The sequence below is a fragment of the Seriola lalandi genome, unplaced genomic scaffold, assembly GCF_002814215.2.
Source record: "Seriola lalandi dorsalis isolate HSWRI2012SDOR001 ecotype SW California unplaced genomic scaffold, Sedor1 jcf7180002054972, whole genome shotgun sequence".
NCBI classification, from domain to species: Eukaryota; Metazoa; Chordata; class Actinopteri; order Carangiformes; family Carangidae; genus Seriola; species Seriola lalandi.
Window position 1 is genome coordinate 5,237,879 of NW_019525660.1, and position 18,300 is coordinate 5,256,178.

The following is an 18,300-nucleotide window of genomic DNA, read 5'->3' on the forward strand; positions in this document are numbered from 1 at the left end:
CTGGAAGGTTCTCCCATCTCCACAGAGGAACGCTGGAGCTCTGTCAGAGTGACCATTGGGTTCTTGGTCACCTTCCTGACCAAGGCCCTTCTCCCCCGATCGCTCAGTTTGGCTGGGCGGCCAGCTCTAGGAAAGTCCTGGTGGTTCCAAACTTCTTCCATTTATGAATGATGGAGACCACTGTACCATCAATACTACAGAAATTTTTTTGTACCCTTCCCCAGATCTGTTCCTCGATACAATCCTGTCTCGGAGGTCTACAGACAATTCCTTTGACTTCACAGCTTGGTTTCTGCTCTGACATGCACTGTCAACAGTGGGACCTTATATATAGATGGGACCTTATATAGACAGGTGTGTGCCTTCCCAAATCATGTCCAATCAATTGAATTTACTACAGGTAGACTCCAATCAAGCTGTAGAGACATCTCAAGGATGATTAGTGGAAACAGGATGCACCTAAGCTCACTTTTGAGTGTCATAGCAAAGGGTGTGAATACTTATGTACATGCGATATTTCAGTTTTTTATTTTTAATAAATTTGCAAGAATTTCTAAAAAACCTTTTTTGCTTTGTCATTATGGGATATTGTGTGTAGATTGATGAGAAAAAAAAGGAATTTAATCCATTCTGGAATAAGGCTGTAACATAACAAAATGTGGGGAAAGTGAAGGGGTGTGAATACTTTCTGGATGCACTGTAAAGTCATCCACAGTGCCTTAAAAACCTGTTTTTAATTTGAATATGAATATATCCCTTTTCTAACAACAAGGATAAATACATCCTTGTTGTTGTTTTGTTACTATTTGTATTCTTAGTGTTCTTTGTATCCTTGTATGATCTTTGAATAAACAAGACTGTATTTGTTTATTTACTTACTCTAAACCCTGCAGACACTATTTGTGTCACCTGTCCTTGTCACTATAATATTTTTCTCAGGACAGATTTAGTTGTGCTTACTTCTGTCAATTCTGTGAACACTATAGCCTAATTTGTCATCAGTTTTTAAGTAAATGATTGATATGAGGGCTATATCAGACATGCTGCGTCATGCTGTGTCATTCATTCATCCTATGAAAGTGTGGTATAAGGGAGCTCCAGACTTCTGTGATTGTTAATTGCCAACAAAATTGATGTTTTTGTCTTTAATAAGGTTGCAGCTGCATCATGTCTAAGAGGAGCAGATGTGGCCTGTAAGTGTAACTATGTGGTTGTACATAAAGTCAGATTCCAGTGTGGTCTTCACAGGATGAGGACTGTGAGGACCCAGTTGTCAGAACAAAGACTGATATACAGGAAAAGTCTGGGTGTGTCTCTCTCATGACTGATGATTTCTCTGTGTTAAAACACTTCCCCATACATTATCCTGTGTCGTATTATACCGTAATCTGTTATTGTGTGTGTGGACCATAGGTGTCCAGACTAAGGTGTCCACAGCAGGTGTTGGTGTTGGAACAGGAGAGTCCAGACCAGAAGACCAATCCATCGGAGGGTTAATTTCAGCCTCTGAGGAACCTCCTCCATTATCTCCACCTTACTAGTTGCAGCCTGAAATAAAACGATCAGAGCATGGCCATGGTAGCTCATCTTTATTACAGGTCTCTCTCTCCTGGAGGAATAAGTGATGTTGCTACAACACTGCTGCAGGAATTGATATGTGAGAGCATTTGAATGAACCAGCGAAGCCTTTCTTTTACAGCAGAAAAGACGCAATGAAAATTTGCTCTTGTTAATCAGTAGACACCACACAGATTTTGGTGTTGCTAAGAGAAACTTCTCTCTTCATCAGAGACACTTTTGGTTCACCAAAGTGACATTTAACATTTTGTATTACTGATTATGGCACAATTTGTACTGCTATCTATTGTGTCTAACGATCATAGAATTTCTGCTCTCTTTATAATTATAAATAATTAAGTCTCATGATAGAACTTTATTTCATTTTCGTTATTTTGAAGTTTTACGGTGAGTTACTGTGAGAACTGTGAGACTGTTAATGAAACTGTTGGACAGAGGTTTGGTTGTGAAAGAGCTGAAGAATAAATCCTGCAGTATCTACTAAGCACAACATTATGTATGTTGGTTGTCAGGAGCATAAAACAAAAAGAAACCTTGATCAATACATTCAAAACCTCTGCTCTTTTCTGCAATATACTGTGGCCACACTTGTTTACCCTTTCCTCATTATAATAATAAAACTTTTTCTATCAGGCTACTTTTGTTATTGTATGCTTGGTTAAGATAACATGGGTGACATGGGACACTTGCTCTGTCATATTATATCATTTGTGCAACATATATTCAACTTTTCTTGGGTAACCATGACCTGGATGACTGACAATCTTCCCAGACATTATATCATATCCACCACAGCTGGAAGGATGAGGTACTCTCTGATGAACATGTTGCTACAAAATGCAAAACATACACATAAAACACATGGATAAAATATCAACAGGTTACAGGTGAAACTTCCAAAGTTACAAAACTTTGGAAGTCGAGTAGTTTTTTGTATCATTTAGACAAAATAAAGATATTCAACATTTGTAGAACAGTGTAACTGTGTGTTGATTTAATTATATTTACAAATGCAAATGTAATTTAATTCAAGTTTGTACCAAAAGCAACATTTTGATTGATTGTTAACATGTTATTTTATTTTTCATACATGTACATGAAGAGGACATATTATCACATCTAAACCCATTTCATAGTTCAAATTATTGAAACATCAAGATGGATGTAAAGAGCTTTAAATCTGGAAACTAGCAGCAAGTTTGAATCGTATGCTCAAAGATGACAAGAAACCCCCAGCTGCTGATTTCAGCATATGAAGCAGTAACTTCTGACAGGAAAACACCTTCATATGGTGCTGCAGATAAAACAGTCACCAGCTCTTTATCATGGTAGTGTCTAATATATTCATCACCATCATCATCTAATCATCTGTCTTTTTAACACAACAGAATACATAACAATCAATATTAATGGTGAATGGAGAGTATGTCACCCCATTTATTTCCAGTATATACAGATACTCTCACAAGCTCCATGTAATAAGCAGATAAAAACATGGCTGTTCTTGGGGTACACAGGACAAAAAACTTCACTTCAACAGCCATAGAACAAACAGCATATCAACAAATCAAGGGTCTGTTGCTGCTTTCTAAAGATTAAAATACAGGAAATGTACTGAGAAATGAATGTCCACCTTGAGTATGTTTACAGTTTCAAGCACATTTGTCATCAGGTTTTCTTATGAATAATACCTCAGTTTATGGATATGACTGTGCACATGTTAAAAACTGTCACTGATCTCTTACAAAACATGCACACTTAGTAGTTTTGTGTAGTGGTCAGGATGATTTTTTTTAAGGTAAACACTCATTTTTCCTTCAACTCGTTGATCTCCAGTCAGACCTGTAAAGAAAAAAAAAATGTATGGCTTTCATGAAAGTAGGTGACAGAGGGGTAAATTAATAACCTTCCTAGTGAACACGATGAATGATATTGAATGTATTAAACAGTTGAGCAGCATGACAACTTTGAGTTCACCTAGCTTTCCTGCTGTTCTGTCAATCCTCTCCAGAGCAGCCTGCACATCTCCTCCTTCTGGTATGACCATCTCTACCTCTCCCACATGGTAACCAAAGTCAGCTTGGTCCAGATCTATCTTCACCCCCTCCTCCTCTAAATTGAATGACTGCCGCACCGTTGTAAACTCCGCAAAGCACACCAGATTCATTTTGCTCAGCCAAGACTCATCCTGTTGTGAGAAGCCTGTTTCTGTGTCTCTGCTCTCACAAACGTTTCTGATGACCTCTGTCACTCTCAGCTGAATTTCAGGCAGGCTGGTTATCTCCTTGTAGCAAGTGCACATTGCTGCCGCTCCACTTTGTTCTCCACCCTTTTCTTCAGTCCCACTGACTGCTGCTGGTGGACACTTGAGTTCCCAGCATCCTTTACGTTTACGCAGCCACATGTTTCTCAAAGTGAGGTTAAACTGGGGAGTGTCAAAATACTGGTCATGAATTTGCTGCTGACCAACACATACTGCTGAGGAAAAGAAGTAAGAGATGTATGAATGAATAAATACTAATGGGGCTGAAACAAATAATTAACCTTATTAACAAGAGACAGATGGCCTGTATCACTGCACTTACAAAACAATGTTATCAGTGAACATTTATAAGTTACAGCATCAGAAACCTGCCCCAACTCTAAATTTACCCATGTGTAAATGTGTAAATGTGTGGTAGTCAAACTTAAGACATACCCCCAATCTCCTCCAGTGTTTTCAGAGTGTCAGCATTGCATAAAAACTTTCTCTCCACTTCCACACTCATCTGAAATGACATAGTTTCATCAACACCAACAATATTGTAAGATCAGGAGTGCAACTAAATCCACTTTAACCGGCTTTAAGATCCATTTGTCTTTACAGTTAGTTACTTAACACGCACGGGTAAGTCCTATATGCATTTTCTTTTTTTTCACTAGGGAATAGGCATTGGGCATGCTATGTTCATGGCATAAATTATGGTTTATTGAATTGTTTCTCACTTCTCACTTTAAAAAAAAAAAAAAAAATAGTACGTCTAGCCCAAAGTCAATTGTTGTTTTACCCAGCTACAGCTTTGGTTACTAGTTACTGTACAGATTTATTTATTACATACAAAATTCCAGATATAAAATTCAGTGTATAAATATACATAAAACTACCCGTTAAGTAAAAAAAACAAACAAAATTGCCTCTGGTTCAACCTGCAACAAAGGTTAAAATGGTGAATACACAGTAATGCACTGATAATCCAATTACACAATAACATAACATATACAAAATAATGAATCCCCCTCTGTTTCTGTTGCTTCACTTAAGTAAAGTTGTGAAAAGATGAATATTACATCAAATAGAGAGTTTTTTACATCCTACTACTTTTACTCAATTAAAGATCGGAGTTCTTGTATTTAACCTAGATTTTCTCAACGTACTTACATTTAAGCTTGTGGTTGGTCTTGCTTTTGGGAAATTTCATAGTTATTCTGTTCATAGTTATTCATAGTTATTTCGTATTGTTTTACTTCCAAGCATTTAAACATTTGGTAAATGCGCTATAAATGTAAACTGAAAGTTACATATCCGTATAGAATAATATGTCTTGACAATCAGGCTCGACACATTCAGCGCAAGCTGCTGTGGTCATGCATGAACTACAAATTAAAACCCACAAATTGAACCACAGAGTGTTTAAAAACCCCATTGACACATCAAACTGCAGCCTCACACACCTTGACAGATCAGGTCCTTAAATCCACGTAATTCGGCATCAAAAAACTCAGCAATAGATCGATCGAAGTTGCGCCTACACGTAAGCAAAGTTTATTCTGCACAGGCGCAGTTACAGACAGCTAAGAGGGTGTTGGAGAGCATCAATTCCTGCCCTAGTAACGCAGGGGCATGTAGATGGTTGCAGTTTTTAATCCACCCTTCTTCCTCAGTGTTCACCCCACAGACGTCTCGCCGACCGTATGATGGGAACCATTCGGGGCCCAGCTTTTGCACCCACATCTGAATCATCCAGCAGTGGTTAACTCGTCACTGTGTCACAGTCCAAGTGGCAGAATGAGGACTCGTTTTTATTTTCATTCACCTTTAATCTGAGAATGAGGAAGGTTTAATGTTAGAGAGGGGAGGGTGGGTGCTCCCTGTAATTCACATACTTTAATAGAAGTGTATCCGTGAGGCACCATGTCATCAGTGTGCCCTAATCAGAAAGTGATCAGTGCTGATATAATAAGAATATAACAGTGATATGTGGGTTATATAAGGCTTTCTCTCCGTGTCCGTCTGAATGTCAGCAGCCAGCCTCGGGGGGAGCTGTGGTCTGTTTACTACAGGGAAGCGGGGAGAGGGAGGGGGAGAGCAGGAGAGAGAGGGAGGAGAGGGAGGAGAGGGAGGGCAGGAAAGAAAACTTTTCACTTCTGAGGAGCTACAGAGGAAGCGTGTGCGTGTGTGCGTGCTGGAGCGGAGACCATGCAGGTAAAACGCATTAGCTAATTGCTTTCAACTTAATTAAACGTCGTTGTGATCGGTTAATTGTACTGCTTTGGGCAGGAGAGTGGCCTGCGACTGGTGGAGGACCGAGAGACGACGAATCGAGTCTCCTACTAATCCGATCCCTCGTAGAAATCCAACATTAAACCCAAACTTTTTCTGCCTCTCGTCTCTTTTGCCTGCTCTCCCGACACCACCCCCACCGTCGGGCCGACCGCGGCGCCCGTCCTCCGGTCCGGAGCATTTCAGAGCATGTTACAGCTGAAGCGGTTAAATCTTAGTTTATATGGACATGTGTTGCACCGAAGTCTGAAAGGTGTGGATTTCAGCTGTAGGACGCGTCTAAATGGGTCTTCTAGGCGGGGGGCAGGGGGCGACTGTTTTCGAACACATCTGTGAACAGAGCCACGTTCGTTAATTAAACGGCTGTAGTCGGTGTAGGCCTCGGTCTGCGCTGAGCGGCGGAGGCGGAGCGGCGCTACATACCCACAAACAGCGGGGCACGGAGCTAACTCGAGGCCGAGGTTTGTGACCTGAAGCCGATGAATGTTTTTATCCCGGTGGACCAGTCGCAGTGTTAGAGCTGCAGTTCCCACCTGGACCGGGCAGAGTTTGTGGGGGAGGGGGGGCAGTTAATTATCTGTCTGCTAACAGGCTAGCTAGCAAAGTCACACGACTGATCAACCCTTTGGTTTATGAATTTAAAAGGGAAACAGCAGCCAGTGTAAAGTGGCGCATGTCGGGCTGACGTGAGTGGCTTTCACTGAAGCATTATTTCAACTAAACTACCAGCTCTTCCTCACCGCTGTAATGCGACGTTTCAGCCGCTGCTCAGTTTAGCCTGCTAGCTAATTGATTCATCTCTGGTCGGCATAGCTAATTAGACTTCTCATTAATTAGCCAACTATGGGTAAAGAGACGTCAGTCTAGTTCTGTCTTGGCTTTTAATTATGAGAATCGGGATGAGGGGCTTTTAAAGATGATATAGTGTACAGATGCAGCCTTGTCGAACCATCATGTGGTCATATAACCCTGCTAGCCTGCTAATTGGCATGAGGAGGAAGTGAGGACTGTAGCTCTGGTCGTGTTGAACTGACGTCCGGCTGCATTATGGATTTTTGCAGAAAAATACACGAGAACTGCGTGGTCTTCTCACTTATTTAAAACTGCTAGTGCAGCACAGTATGATCTCAGATCATAGTTTACATAGTTTATTGGCCACATGTTCTTGTATTGGTCAAAACTGCGTGTGTGGTGGAGGGGCACTTTTGTGATTGTAAATGACCAGGCATGTTATGATTTGCTACTTCTGCTCTGGTCTGTTCTGCATTTAATACATTTTATATGCACATGTGATACCAGATCTGTTTGTTCGATTGAATTCAAAGAGGTCTGAGACAATAGATCTTCTATTTAGAACTCAGGTTACTACAGTGCAATTTCAAATCTGCAGAAAGCATTATTTGGATACTCCTACATTGCAGAGATGTCATCTCTGTGTGCATCTGCTCATTGCAGACAAAATGTTGGGAACCACCTTACAAAGCATGGTTAACATTTAAAAAATAGTCAGGAATGAAACTTAAAAGATCTAGGATCAATTTTACATGCTAATTGAAGGGTATGGTTTCAGATTGTTAGACACAGCAGGGCAAGATTACTGCCGGTCACCTAGCGAAGGTGTGAAACGGTAACAGTATGTTTTTGTCTTGATCTTGGTTATATGAAATAACCTTCTCACATCCCATCATCCTTTATTTTTTTTTGTCTGTGAAACCCTTCGTACAGTGTTTATGATAAATAGTAGCAGCTCCAGAAAGAGTAGGATTCTCTAACAGGCTCTTCTATTTGTCAGGAGGAGTCTGGAGAGACAGTGAGCACTGAAAGCGATGGGGTGGCAGAGTGGCTTTGCCCCCTCTGCCAGAAAGGACAAACAGACAGATCCTCCCTGTCTCTGCATCTCACAGAGCAACACAGCGTCCTTCCATCTTGTGTCAACAGACTGCTGGACATTGTAAGTGCGGCTGGGCAGTATGGCCAAAATATAGTTCACATGGGTTTTTTTCCCACACTTTATAGACACTGAAGGTTAAAATGTGGTTCATACATCAGCTATGTGTATAATGCCTGATTAGCCCACTTGTTGCTGGCTGATGTACTGGGGCTGGACAACATATCAAACACCTTGCAATGATGTAGCAAGAAAGAAATTGCTGTAGTTCATTAAGTTTATTTTTCTGACACACTAAGATGTTGATTCAAATTGATGGTTATTTTTGAGGCAGTCAAAGTGAAAACAGCTTAAGAACTGATGCCTGAACTGCTTGGGTATCTGTAAGAATCGGTGCAGAAATTATTATAAGTGGCATGGGGAGAGTTATCAAACATGGTGTTATGCCAAAAACAGAAAAACTGCAAAGAGGAACAATGGTCACCAACATTTAAAATAAGTCATAAAAACTTGAGCTTCACCAAACAAGTATTGAATGCTGGGCTGCTGTATTATAATGTTTCTGTTTCTTTGTCCACACTAATTACACAGTATTTATTATGCATTTATGAGATAGATGGATAACTTTATTAATCCCCTGGGCTAGTCACCCATACAGACAATCATCAAAACAGAAGAGACACAAGTCAGACAGGCTACATGTATGCATTGGAAAGTTTATTAAACAAAATTGTTTATTATTATCAAGTTCTCATTGAAATTCATAGTTTGGTGTTGAATTCATCTAACATCTAAAAAAAAAAAAAAAAATCCAAAGATTGCTATCTAATCCAAGCAGTAGCATTATTATTTGGATACAATTGTTTACATACGTCAGGGAAAATATACTGTTATTTCTACATAATCTGTTATTACATTATTAATTAGCAGTTTGAGCTGTGAGTATTGACAGTGGTGTTTTCTGTTTTCATGACTTGTTTGTGCATATTCACTTTTGGCAGTCAGCACTATGTTCTTTACCGTAATAGTTTGAATATTTAATTGTTTGCATTAGCCAGTTAGCAAGTATGTCAGTATAAATGTTTTTGCTGAGTAGACATCAAACTTGACAAAAAAAAATAAGCATCTCAGTGAACCTATGATTTGTAATGGGCCCATGATAGTTAAGTATTTCATTGTTTAGAAATAGAGGGAAATTTGTTGACGGATGAATTGATCAAAGACCGTTTAATATATGCCTTAAGGGAAATTTGCAAATTAAGGTTAAGCTAGGCTTGCTGTGTGTAATATAACCACACATCAATGAGTCACACCCAAATTTTGTGCTGCTCAAAAGTTACATTGCATACAGCTGAATGAAATTTGCTGTGGAAATTTTGCCAACTGTCACTTTATTTGAACAGGCTGTTCTAAAACAGGGTGCCAGTGGAGGAAGAGAGGACAGAGGTGCTCAAAAGTCTTCAGGTGAGGGTGAAAAAAAACTTAAATGTTATTTAAATCATGAGAAATAAATCAAAACATTGAACACAGTCGTAATACACATACTGGCTTTTCTTAGTTACTGTAACAAAACTGATTAGGTGTCAAATCACTGACCTGATTTACCCCATTAATAGATTATTATCATATGGATCTTTCTGTTGCATTAAAGTGGTGTTAGTTATATTTTGAAGCTCTAGAAAGGGAAAAATGAACTCAATGGTTATGTTTTTGGGAATCAAAAACATGCATTCACAGTGGAAAATTGCCCCTGATGTGGGTTGGGTGGCTAGGTGGGTGAAAAGGGTTGATATAGGCATTCAGTATGCGAGTATGTAGTTCTGTTTTCAGCCAGCCCGTTTTTTAGAATATAATAGTTAAACCTATATATTCCTGTTATCAGATGCTGAATCTTCACAACTGAAGCACACTGAAGACATCAGTTCAGAGCCCTTCCAATCAAGCAAGAGTTCAGACGCTACCAAGGCGCTTGGAAACAAAGAGATGGAGGAAGAGAGAATAATGGAACAGGAGGGAGTTGAAGCTGAGTCCGAGCCAGAAGAGGAGGGAAATCAACTCACAGGAGCCAAACAGCAAAATGCAACTGAAAACACAGAAATCCCAGCAGCCAGTGAAAAGTCAGTTACTAAAAATGGTGTGCCAGCTGAAAATAACACCCGCTCATTCAAATGCAATGCCTGCCTGGAAACTTTTCCAAGCAGAACTGCCTTGAGTGTTCATTACAACTCTGCATCCCACATTCAGAGGATGACAACAGGTTCTGCAAAACAGGGTGGGGAAAGTGATCCCATCATTCCCTCAGTTCCTGTCCTGTCTCGGCCATATATATCAAACAAACCTTACCAATGTGCTATATGTCGAGTCTCTTACAATCATGCCATCACCCTCGAGAGCCATATGAAATCTGTCTTGCACCAGACACGCAGCAGAAATGCTGGAATTGTTGCACATGCTGCAAACAATGCAGTGGCCTCTGCTGGTTTGGGAGGTAGCACTGTCACTGCTCCAAATTCTGTAGTGAACACACCTGGAAGTGGATCCAGTCAGTTAGTGACCACCACCAACTGTGCTGTTCCTGGGACCGTGATGGTAACGACTACAAAAGATGAAGAGCAGATTCAAACTTCACAAGTGGCTCCCTCCCTCCTCACCTCCCCTGTGGCCTCAGCTCAGGCAGTTTCAGCCTTCCTCACCCTCCTCACATCGAGTCCTAACACCTTCTCACACTCCCTCCTCCCCTCTCTGTTTGCGGCTGGTGCTGCTACTGGTGCAAATGCGCATCAGCTCGTGCCTCAGCCTCAAATGGTCATGCCCTTAATTTTGAATGGGCTGCAAGCCCAAACCCAGCAGCACCAAGAGAACCAGCAAGGCCAGCTCCTTACCCAGTGTGTACCATTCGTAGGTCTCAGCACAGCCCAGCAAGCCCTCTTAACCCAAAGACTTAACAGCTTACAGAGCCAGTGGCCCTCTCCAGGAGTTTCAACAAACATGCAGTCCAGCCTGGAAGAACAAAAACAGACTATGTGTGAGAGAGTGTGTGAGAGAGAGCAAGAGAGGAAGGACAGTGAGGAGACTGTTGAGAAGGTTTTAGCTCAGATAAAGGACAGGGATAACGGGACAACAGAGAAATTCAAGCAAGAGGACAGTAAAGAATTTGCGCAGTGTCCTGATATAGAAAGCAAAGTAAAGTCTGAAAATAATGAAGACAATGCAAAGGCACATAGAGATAGCACAACAGATGGAGACAGCTCGACTAATCAGTTGGACCTGGAAGGTGATAAAGCAGCTAGCCAGAATCTCTCCCCAGCAGGCACAGAGAAGAGCCTTCGCAATAACAACCTCTCGCCTTCTGCATCTGTGCCCAGCAACTCCACCCTCAGTCCAGTAAATTTAAACCTTACACTTAGTCCTGATTCTACTCCGCAAAAATCACAATCAGGCACTAGCCCTTGCGACTCTCTTGGCACCCCAAAATCCAGCCCGAGTACAAATGCCTTAATTAACAACCAAACTCGATCGCATTGTAAAACAATGGGATCCATTTATCCAGACCTTCCAGTGTTGTCAGAGTTCCAGTCAGAAGTTCTCTGGGCGTTCTTTGAGTCACGTAGTGAGGCTGATGCTGCAAGTCCTCCCCATGAAGACTGTGAGGCGCTGGGCAGAGAGGTTGGGCTTGCTGAGGAAGAGGTACGTAGGTGGCTGAGCCAAGCCCGGCATGCTAAACAGAGGCAGAGGGCGACAGAATTGGACCACCTACAAGGCTTTGCAGGATTTACAAGACATGCCCAAAGTTTGGACAATGACTATGATGACGAGGAAAGGTCACTGATCATAGCAGAGGGTGAGGATGATGCTGAAGCTTCAGGGAGTCAGGCAATAGATTTGTCTAGTAGAAGAGGGAAACGCCGACAGAGAGATTTAGGAAGGGAGGGTCAAGGAGATTCTTGCCTTACCTCTGACTCAGAAAATGAGGTATACACCTCTGTCATTGTGTCCGATGAGGAAAGTCAGAATGGGTCTTTGAGGGAGGGTCCTGAGAGCCCTGCTAAAGGTGAAGCACATCGGGAGGTCCATGGTGACAAGGGGTCGGTTGGAGGAAAGGTCTTGCGCTCCACAACTGTGTTTCTCTCAGATGCAGAGGATGAGTATGAAGATGAAGAGGGTGGAGGGGGTCAGAGGACCAAAAGGAAAAAGCGAAAGGGGGAGTTTGAGCGTGATGAGGTGGAGGTAAAGAAGGAAAGGCAGGATCCAGATGTGGATCTAGAATTGGAAGCCCAAGGGGATCCTCCAACTTCATTGATGCACTCAGTGGACCATCCTGAGACTCCAACCAGTGCTCTGCACTCACTTCCTTTGTCCCTTACTCACTTTTCTACTCAGTTCCTTAGTCCCTATGTCCTCTCTCTTACTCCTTCAGTGGTTGGAGATGGGAACAAAGTACCTGTCTTTCCTAATCCACCAACCATCACACGCTTCTCCAACTCTCTTCTCTCGCAGTCTCTCTCCTCCCGCAACCAGACTTCTCACTACCTGTCCAATGGTGGCGACTGTGAGTCTGCTTTAGACCTCAGCATGGGGAAAAACAGCTCAAAATCTGCTTCTTCCTCATTGTGTCTGGCTGATAAAATTGCAGCACAGAAGGGGCAGTTGCTGGATGGGCTCGGCCTGAGGCCCACATCCAAAGGTCTGGTAGTTGTACAAGTTAAGCCTGAATCTGTTGCAATGCCTTCCTCCAACAGCAGTATGAGTCTTGTCAACTGCAATAACATGACAAAGTCTAGTATTTATATGAGGGCAGCAGAGAAAATGAATTCTACATTACTGGAAAGGGAACGAGAAAAGGACAGAGAGAAGGAAAAGGAGAGAGAGCAAGAACAGCAGCAAAGGAAGTCCAAAGGAAAAAGGTACAGGGACATGCGACGTTCGAGGACTATCATCCAAGCTGAACAGCTTGACATTCTGTATGGCTGCTATTTCAAAGACCCAAATCCTGGGAAACACGAGTTTGAACAGATTTCAGAGTGGGTCCACCTTCCAAAGAAGGTTGTTCAGATTTGGTTCCAGAACATGAGGGCAAGAGAACGAAAGGGTGAGGTCAGATTCATCAGTGATGGCACCCTGGCAGCAGTTGGCAAACCTCTCATCAAATTTACCTGGCCTCTTTCCAAACCCATATTCTCCAACAAGCCTGCTCCAAACAATACTGGGTGTATTACAACTACCCCTATTGTGCGCACCCTCATGAAGACAGAGAGGGAGCCTATAAAGGAGCTGGGCAAACCAGCAGTGGTGAAAAAACCAACCCCTGTTCCTATCAAGCCTAAGGAGGTTGTTTCTTCTACTGCAGCCTCCCCTGTGAGCAGCAATGTCTCTGCAGTGCCAAAGACCAAGCTTGAAACCACCAGCAACGTCACTATGGTCAAGGTTGCACCCAAAGTCAACACCCCTGTCCTTTTAGCTCCGCCTAAGGATCCAATCCCAATTGCCCCACGACCGGCCCAGAAACGAAAACTAGATGAAGAGAGTGACGAAGAAAAGACTGATGAAGAGAGGGACAATGAAAATGAGATGGGTCCTGGACCAGGGATCACTAACCGCATGGTGCCCAAGCTGCCCACAATTGCCATCAACAACAGGCCTCCTGCCACAACTGTGGTGCCACAAAAACAAAATGGGCTCAACTACTGGACCCCCAAAGTCCCCATTAAGATCAACACTCTATCAAGAGAACAACTGGCTCTTCCCACACACACGCCTCCTCGTACCATCCCCCCTCCTCCCACCCCCAGTATTGCACCAGTTAGCCCGAATACTCCCAGCTCTGCCAAAGTGGCTAGCCCCTCCACCCCAGCTGTGGTTAAATCAAGCCCATCAGAAAGCAGCTTTCTGCCCCATTCATCCAGTCGTAGGCCACGTACACACTTGTCCTGCCTACAGTTGTCGATTCTGCAGTCCTGTTACGAGACCTGTGCCCATCCTAATGCCATGGAGTGTGAGGCAATTGGCAGTGAGCTCAACCTACCGCTCAAGGTAGTGCAGATCTGGTTCCAAAACACCAGAGCCAAGGAGAAGCGCTGGAGGCTGCAGCAAGAAAAAATGGTATGTGGACTTTGGTATTTTCATTTTAATGTTATTTTATTTTTAAGTCTTTTGTAGAAAATCCGATTACTGTGCACAAGAGAGAGTAATAAAATACACAGCAAGCCAAGTAACTGAGACTATTTTATTTTTTATAGGCTGCTTAATGCCTTTATGTGATAACTGGGCAATAACTTAACATTTTTGACTTTGTCAAAGTGGAATCATATTGTGATGAATTTGTGTTTATACAAAATTTTATGATATTAAATAAAAAAATCTGTATTCACATTTTGATGAGTTCAACTTTGTGTCCTAGCCCTATTTTAAGTCTTATTTTTTCCCTCTGACAGCAAATGTGTTTGAATTCTGAAAATCCTGTCCATCAACATTTAGCATTTTAACCAAAATATTTCATATTAATGTAATTGTGTTATGTAATGAATGATCAGAGAATTCATTTTAGCGCTCAAAATGTAGATAGTCACTTTTCCATAAAAACATAATTTATTACTGTCAAAAATAGATACTTAATTATATAGTGGACTTGAATATTCTCTGATTCACTAAAACCTGTAACAAAATTCAGATCTTAACAGATTTGGCATTAAACTTTTTCCCTCTCTGGTCCTGTCTATCCACCCCTCCTTCCCGTTTTCAGTCTCCTCTGTCAGGTGGAAAGGTGGACATGAGCTCAGGAAGCTACTTGCAGTACAACGCTCTCAAAGCCAATCGTCCCATCCTGCCCAAACCTGTTCAGCTGACAGTTACTGAACCTCCTGCTTCCCCAGTGGCTGGCCAGCCAGTGCCAAAGGAGACCCTGACAGGCCGCTGTGATGCCTGCAGTGTCTCCTTTGAATCCCGGGCTGCAGCGAGGGCCCACGTCTTTTCCCCACGTCATCTGGCAACCTTGAGAACCACTAACTTTGGCCAGCCGACAACGCTCGTCAACAAGAATGGCACCGGAAATGGTGGACCTGGCAGTGTTGTGCCGGGCTCGCAGGTCTCTCATTCCACTACAGTAACCAGTTCTGGGGCTGGTTCTGGAGGGGAGATGGTTATTGAGTCGCCTCCACCGACAGCCACCAGCAGCAGTTAAAGACTCAGATCAGGATTGGTCTGCACACTGACTATTCTTGGACCCATTTGGGCTCCTCAGATTTTAATAAACAAATTTGAGCACTAATTCTCAAAAGCTATTATTGTTTAGTTTTTGAAGCTGGCTCCTCCTGCACCTGCTATCCTTTGCTCAGCCTTCATTGACTTGATATCCGTTAATAGAGTTCTCCTGGAATCCAACATAACAGCAGACTATTTTCACGCTGCTTCTCACTACATCAGCTGCTGTCTGATATGTGATGAACATGTCAAGTCTCTTGATCCTCACACACTTTATCCAAACACTTTTGGTCCTAACCCTGTGGTTATATATTACCTTATTTCAGTGACCTTCCTATAATTTGTAAAGGCACTCAACTTGCCATGCTTGAGCTGTCCTACCTTAAAGACTGATGCAAAAGTGTTTCCTCTTTGAAAGTGGCCATTTGACCGTGGGCCCGGGAACACTTTTTGGGATAATAACATGAAATTCTCACAGTGAAAACTCCCAGTTTGCTCCTGTGGAATTGTTTTTCTTATGCCCCCTTTCCCTTCTAGAGCAAAGATTGCTTGGATAAAACATGACTGGACTGAACCAACAGGAGAGGAAGAACTGGTATTGATTGTCACTTTTTAATTTGCAATGGAAGTGTCATCTGAAGGGTGTTGTGTCTACTCATTTGGGATATAAGAGGTACTTCAGAGAGAATAGGACTGTTGAATTGTCCCCATTTACATGTTCACAGTTTTCACGACAATCCAAATAGAGCAAAAAGAGGCTGAGGAACGTAGAATCCTGGCATACCGCACTTTGACACATTTTACATTGTTTGAAATGTTTTTAAGCATTCTGATGCAAGTGTCTTTATTGAAAGATACATCAATGCATGTTGGATGCCTTAATATAAATCACGTGAAATAAATTGATTTTTTGCTAGTCTAATGAAACACGCTTTAGGTGTGAGCATAATATTGTGGATGAGGCAGACCTGGGAACAAATGGAGAAGAGCTCTGTTCCAAAATGCTTTTAATGTATTTCTGGGGGAAAATCTGTGAATGTCATTTTCTTTTTCCAGGACATAAATCCTGCTTGCAAAGTTCTCATCACTCTCATGGCCAATGACTTAAAATACCAACTATCTTGCTTTTACAACAAATTTCTTTGATCCACCCAAATGTGTACATGTTAGAATACAGCTCTTCAAACCTGTTGGAAGATAAATGTTTTCACCTACCGTAGATGTGTTAGAAATATGACAGCCTTAAGAGGAAACACCACCAGGTATAGCAAGTCAAACCCAGGTGATCCTCATAAAATGTTAGTGAATTTCATCCACATCTGACACGGAGGCTGAGACTGATTGCATACATTTTACAGTTTTTGTTTGCCATGAATACTGTGCATAAGACAGGAAAGTTAAGGTCTTATTTTATTCACTTCAGTATTTATACAAATGACAGTAGAAGCAATTAAAACTTGGTGTAACAGATTTTTATTTAGGTCAAAACTAAATCTCTCTATAAATATAAAGAGAAGGGGGCATGAAATGGGCTTTCCCATACTTTTCTGCCGAACACTTGGTTCAGTTACTAATTCTGGTAAAGTATGTGCTGTGAAATGAGATCTGATGTCTGGAAACCCTGACAAGGGAGAAAGTTGGGTATTACCAGTATCCTTTAGAGACTAATGGATACTTCAATAAAGGAAGCAAATTGGGAAACATTAAATGTGTTGACTGAGAGCTAATAAGATGGTGCTGTGTTGAAGGACACATAACATACTAAAGATGTTTTCCTTCAATTTAAGTTGTATATTAATGTTACTATTGATAGTTTTAACAAAATGCAAAACTAAAACCTGAACTTTTGTAAAGAAATATATAAAAAATAACTGATATTCCAAAGTAATCCTCCCTTTGCTTTCTGTCATTCAAAAACCAAAAAGCAATCTTGAGGTCGACAGAGAGCAGGAGAGGTGTTTGTAATGCAAACTGCTACATCCCACAGCTTGACACTTGCACTAGTCCACGATTTTTGCACAAGCTACAGACGTTTCAGATGAACACAGCCATTAACACAACATTAAGAGTCACTTGGTGTGGTTTTTAAAACAAGGAGGGGAACAATGTCCTTAGTAATCTGTACTCCTGTTGGAAACTGTATCTTGTGTGTAAAGCAAGGACTGCAGTGCTTGGACCTCAAGACTGGGATCTCTCTCTCTCTATCTCTATCACTCACACTCACACACACACACACAGACACGGTGTTGCACTGTCCAAAATAGATAGGTTTTTATGGAGATCTGCTTTTTATTCTTGTTTATGTTTTGTCACTTTGATTATCACTATTGTTATAACTGTACTACTACTTATACAATTTATCATTACTACTCATCACTGTTTTGATTATTATTGATCAATAATGGTTTTAAATGCCACCTCTGCTCAGAATGAGTATGGTATTCCTTTGAATATTGAACAATAATAGTGGCAGTGTTGTTATGACTTGTTAGATTTTTGATTAAGCTTATTTTTCCTCCTCACTTGTACCTGCCTTTTTGTGTTTGGTCTCCATTATGCTTTCTTTGATATACAGAAAAAGAAATAAAATCAGTTGAACAACAAAGCACATCTGTGCGGTGGGGGCATTTATTAGTTCTTTTTTGTTTGACACAGGTCTAAATTCATCATGTAAACAGTGCATACACTGTTCAGGTGTGTTGTACTGGTTTAAATTGATCATGTTATTCATCATGTAAGCAGTATATGCTCAGGGGTGTTGAAATGGTCTAAATTAATGTAAACATTGGACGTTCAGTCGTTACAAAACATGGCAAACTTTTATTTGTACGGAAACAGTCGTACGTTGAACAGTGGTACATTATTTTAAGCATGTGCACTGCCTTTTTAATACGGCGGGTTTTCTACACAAGTCTGCTGATTGGGCAACACCTCTGATACACCCACCAAACGAGAGAAACCTTACCCCACAACCCGTTTCACACCGTTTAGAGAAAACGTTTCATCTAATCGGGAAGACGTAGCAAAGCCGTAGCAGCTTGAACGTGCCCCAGGCATATGACACAAGTGTGGTCACACAGTTTCTATGACTAACTGA

General features: G+C 41.6%; 2 protein-coding genes across 6 annotated transcripts; one reads left to right on the plus strand and one right to left on the minus strand.

Annotated features, from left to right (window-relative positions):
* Nucleotides 1-2,543: 2,543 nt before the first annotated feature.
* thtpa (thiamine triphosphatase) lies at nucleotides 2,544-5,415 on the minus strand. 5 transcript variants are annotated; one of them, XM_023398047.2, is made up of 4 exons: nucleotides 5,290-5,415; nucleotides 4,277-4,346; nucleotides 3,556-4,053; nucleotides 2,544-3,420 (listed from the first exon to the last, which is right to left on the minus strand). In XM_023398047.2, the coding sequence occupies exons 2-4, from the start codon at nucleotides 4,344-4,346 to the stop codon at nucleotides 3,320-3,322; spliced, it is 669 nt and encodes a 222-aa protein (XP_023253815.1). In that variant the 5' UTR covers nucleotides 5,290-5,415; the 3' UTR covers nucleotides 2,544-3,319. The 5 variants fall into 5 exon arrangements, with proteins under 5 accessions (XP_023253815.1, XP_023253812.2, XP_087027826.1 ...); XM_023398044.2 differs by having other exon boundaries at nucleotides 3,556-4,056; XM_087171700.1 differs by lacking the exon at nucleotides 5,290-5,415 and adding an exon at nucleotides 4,997-5,274.
* Nucleotides 5,416-5,918: 503 nt separating this feature from the next.
* On the plus strand, nucleotides 5,919-17,811 carry zfhx2 (zinc finger homeobox 2). Its single transcript, XM_023398032.2, has 5 exons — nucleotides 5,919-6,040; nucleotides 7,911-8,069; nucleotides 9,410-9,470; nucleotides 9,889-14,105; nucleotides 14,746-17,811. The coding sequence occupies exons 1-5, from the start codon at nucleotides 6,035-6,037 to the stop codon at nucleotides 15,181-15,183; spliced, it is 4,881 nt and encodes a 1,626-aa protein (XP_023253800.1). The 5' UTR covers nucleotides 5,919-6,034; the 3' UTR covers nucleotides 15,184-17,811.
* The last annotated feature ends 489 nt before the right edge of the window (nucleotides 17,812-18,300 follow it).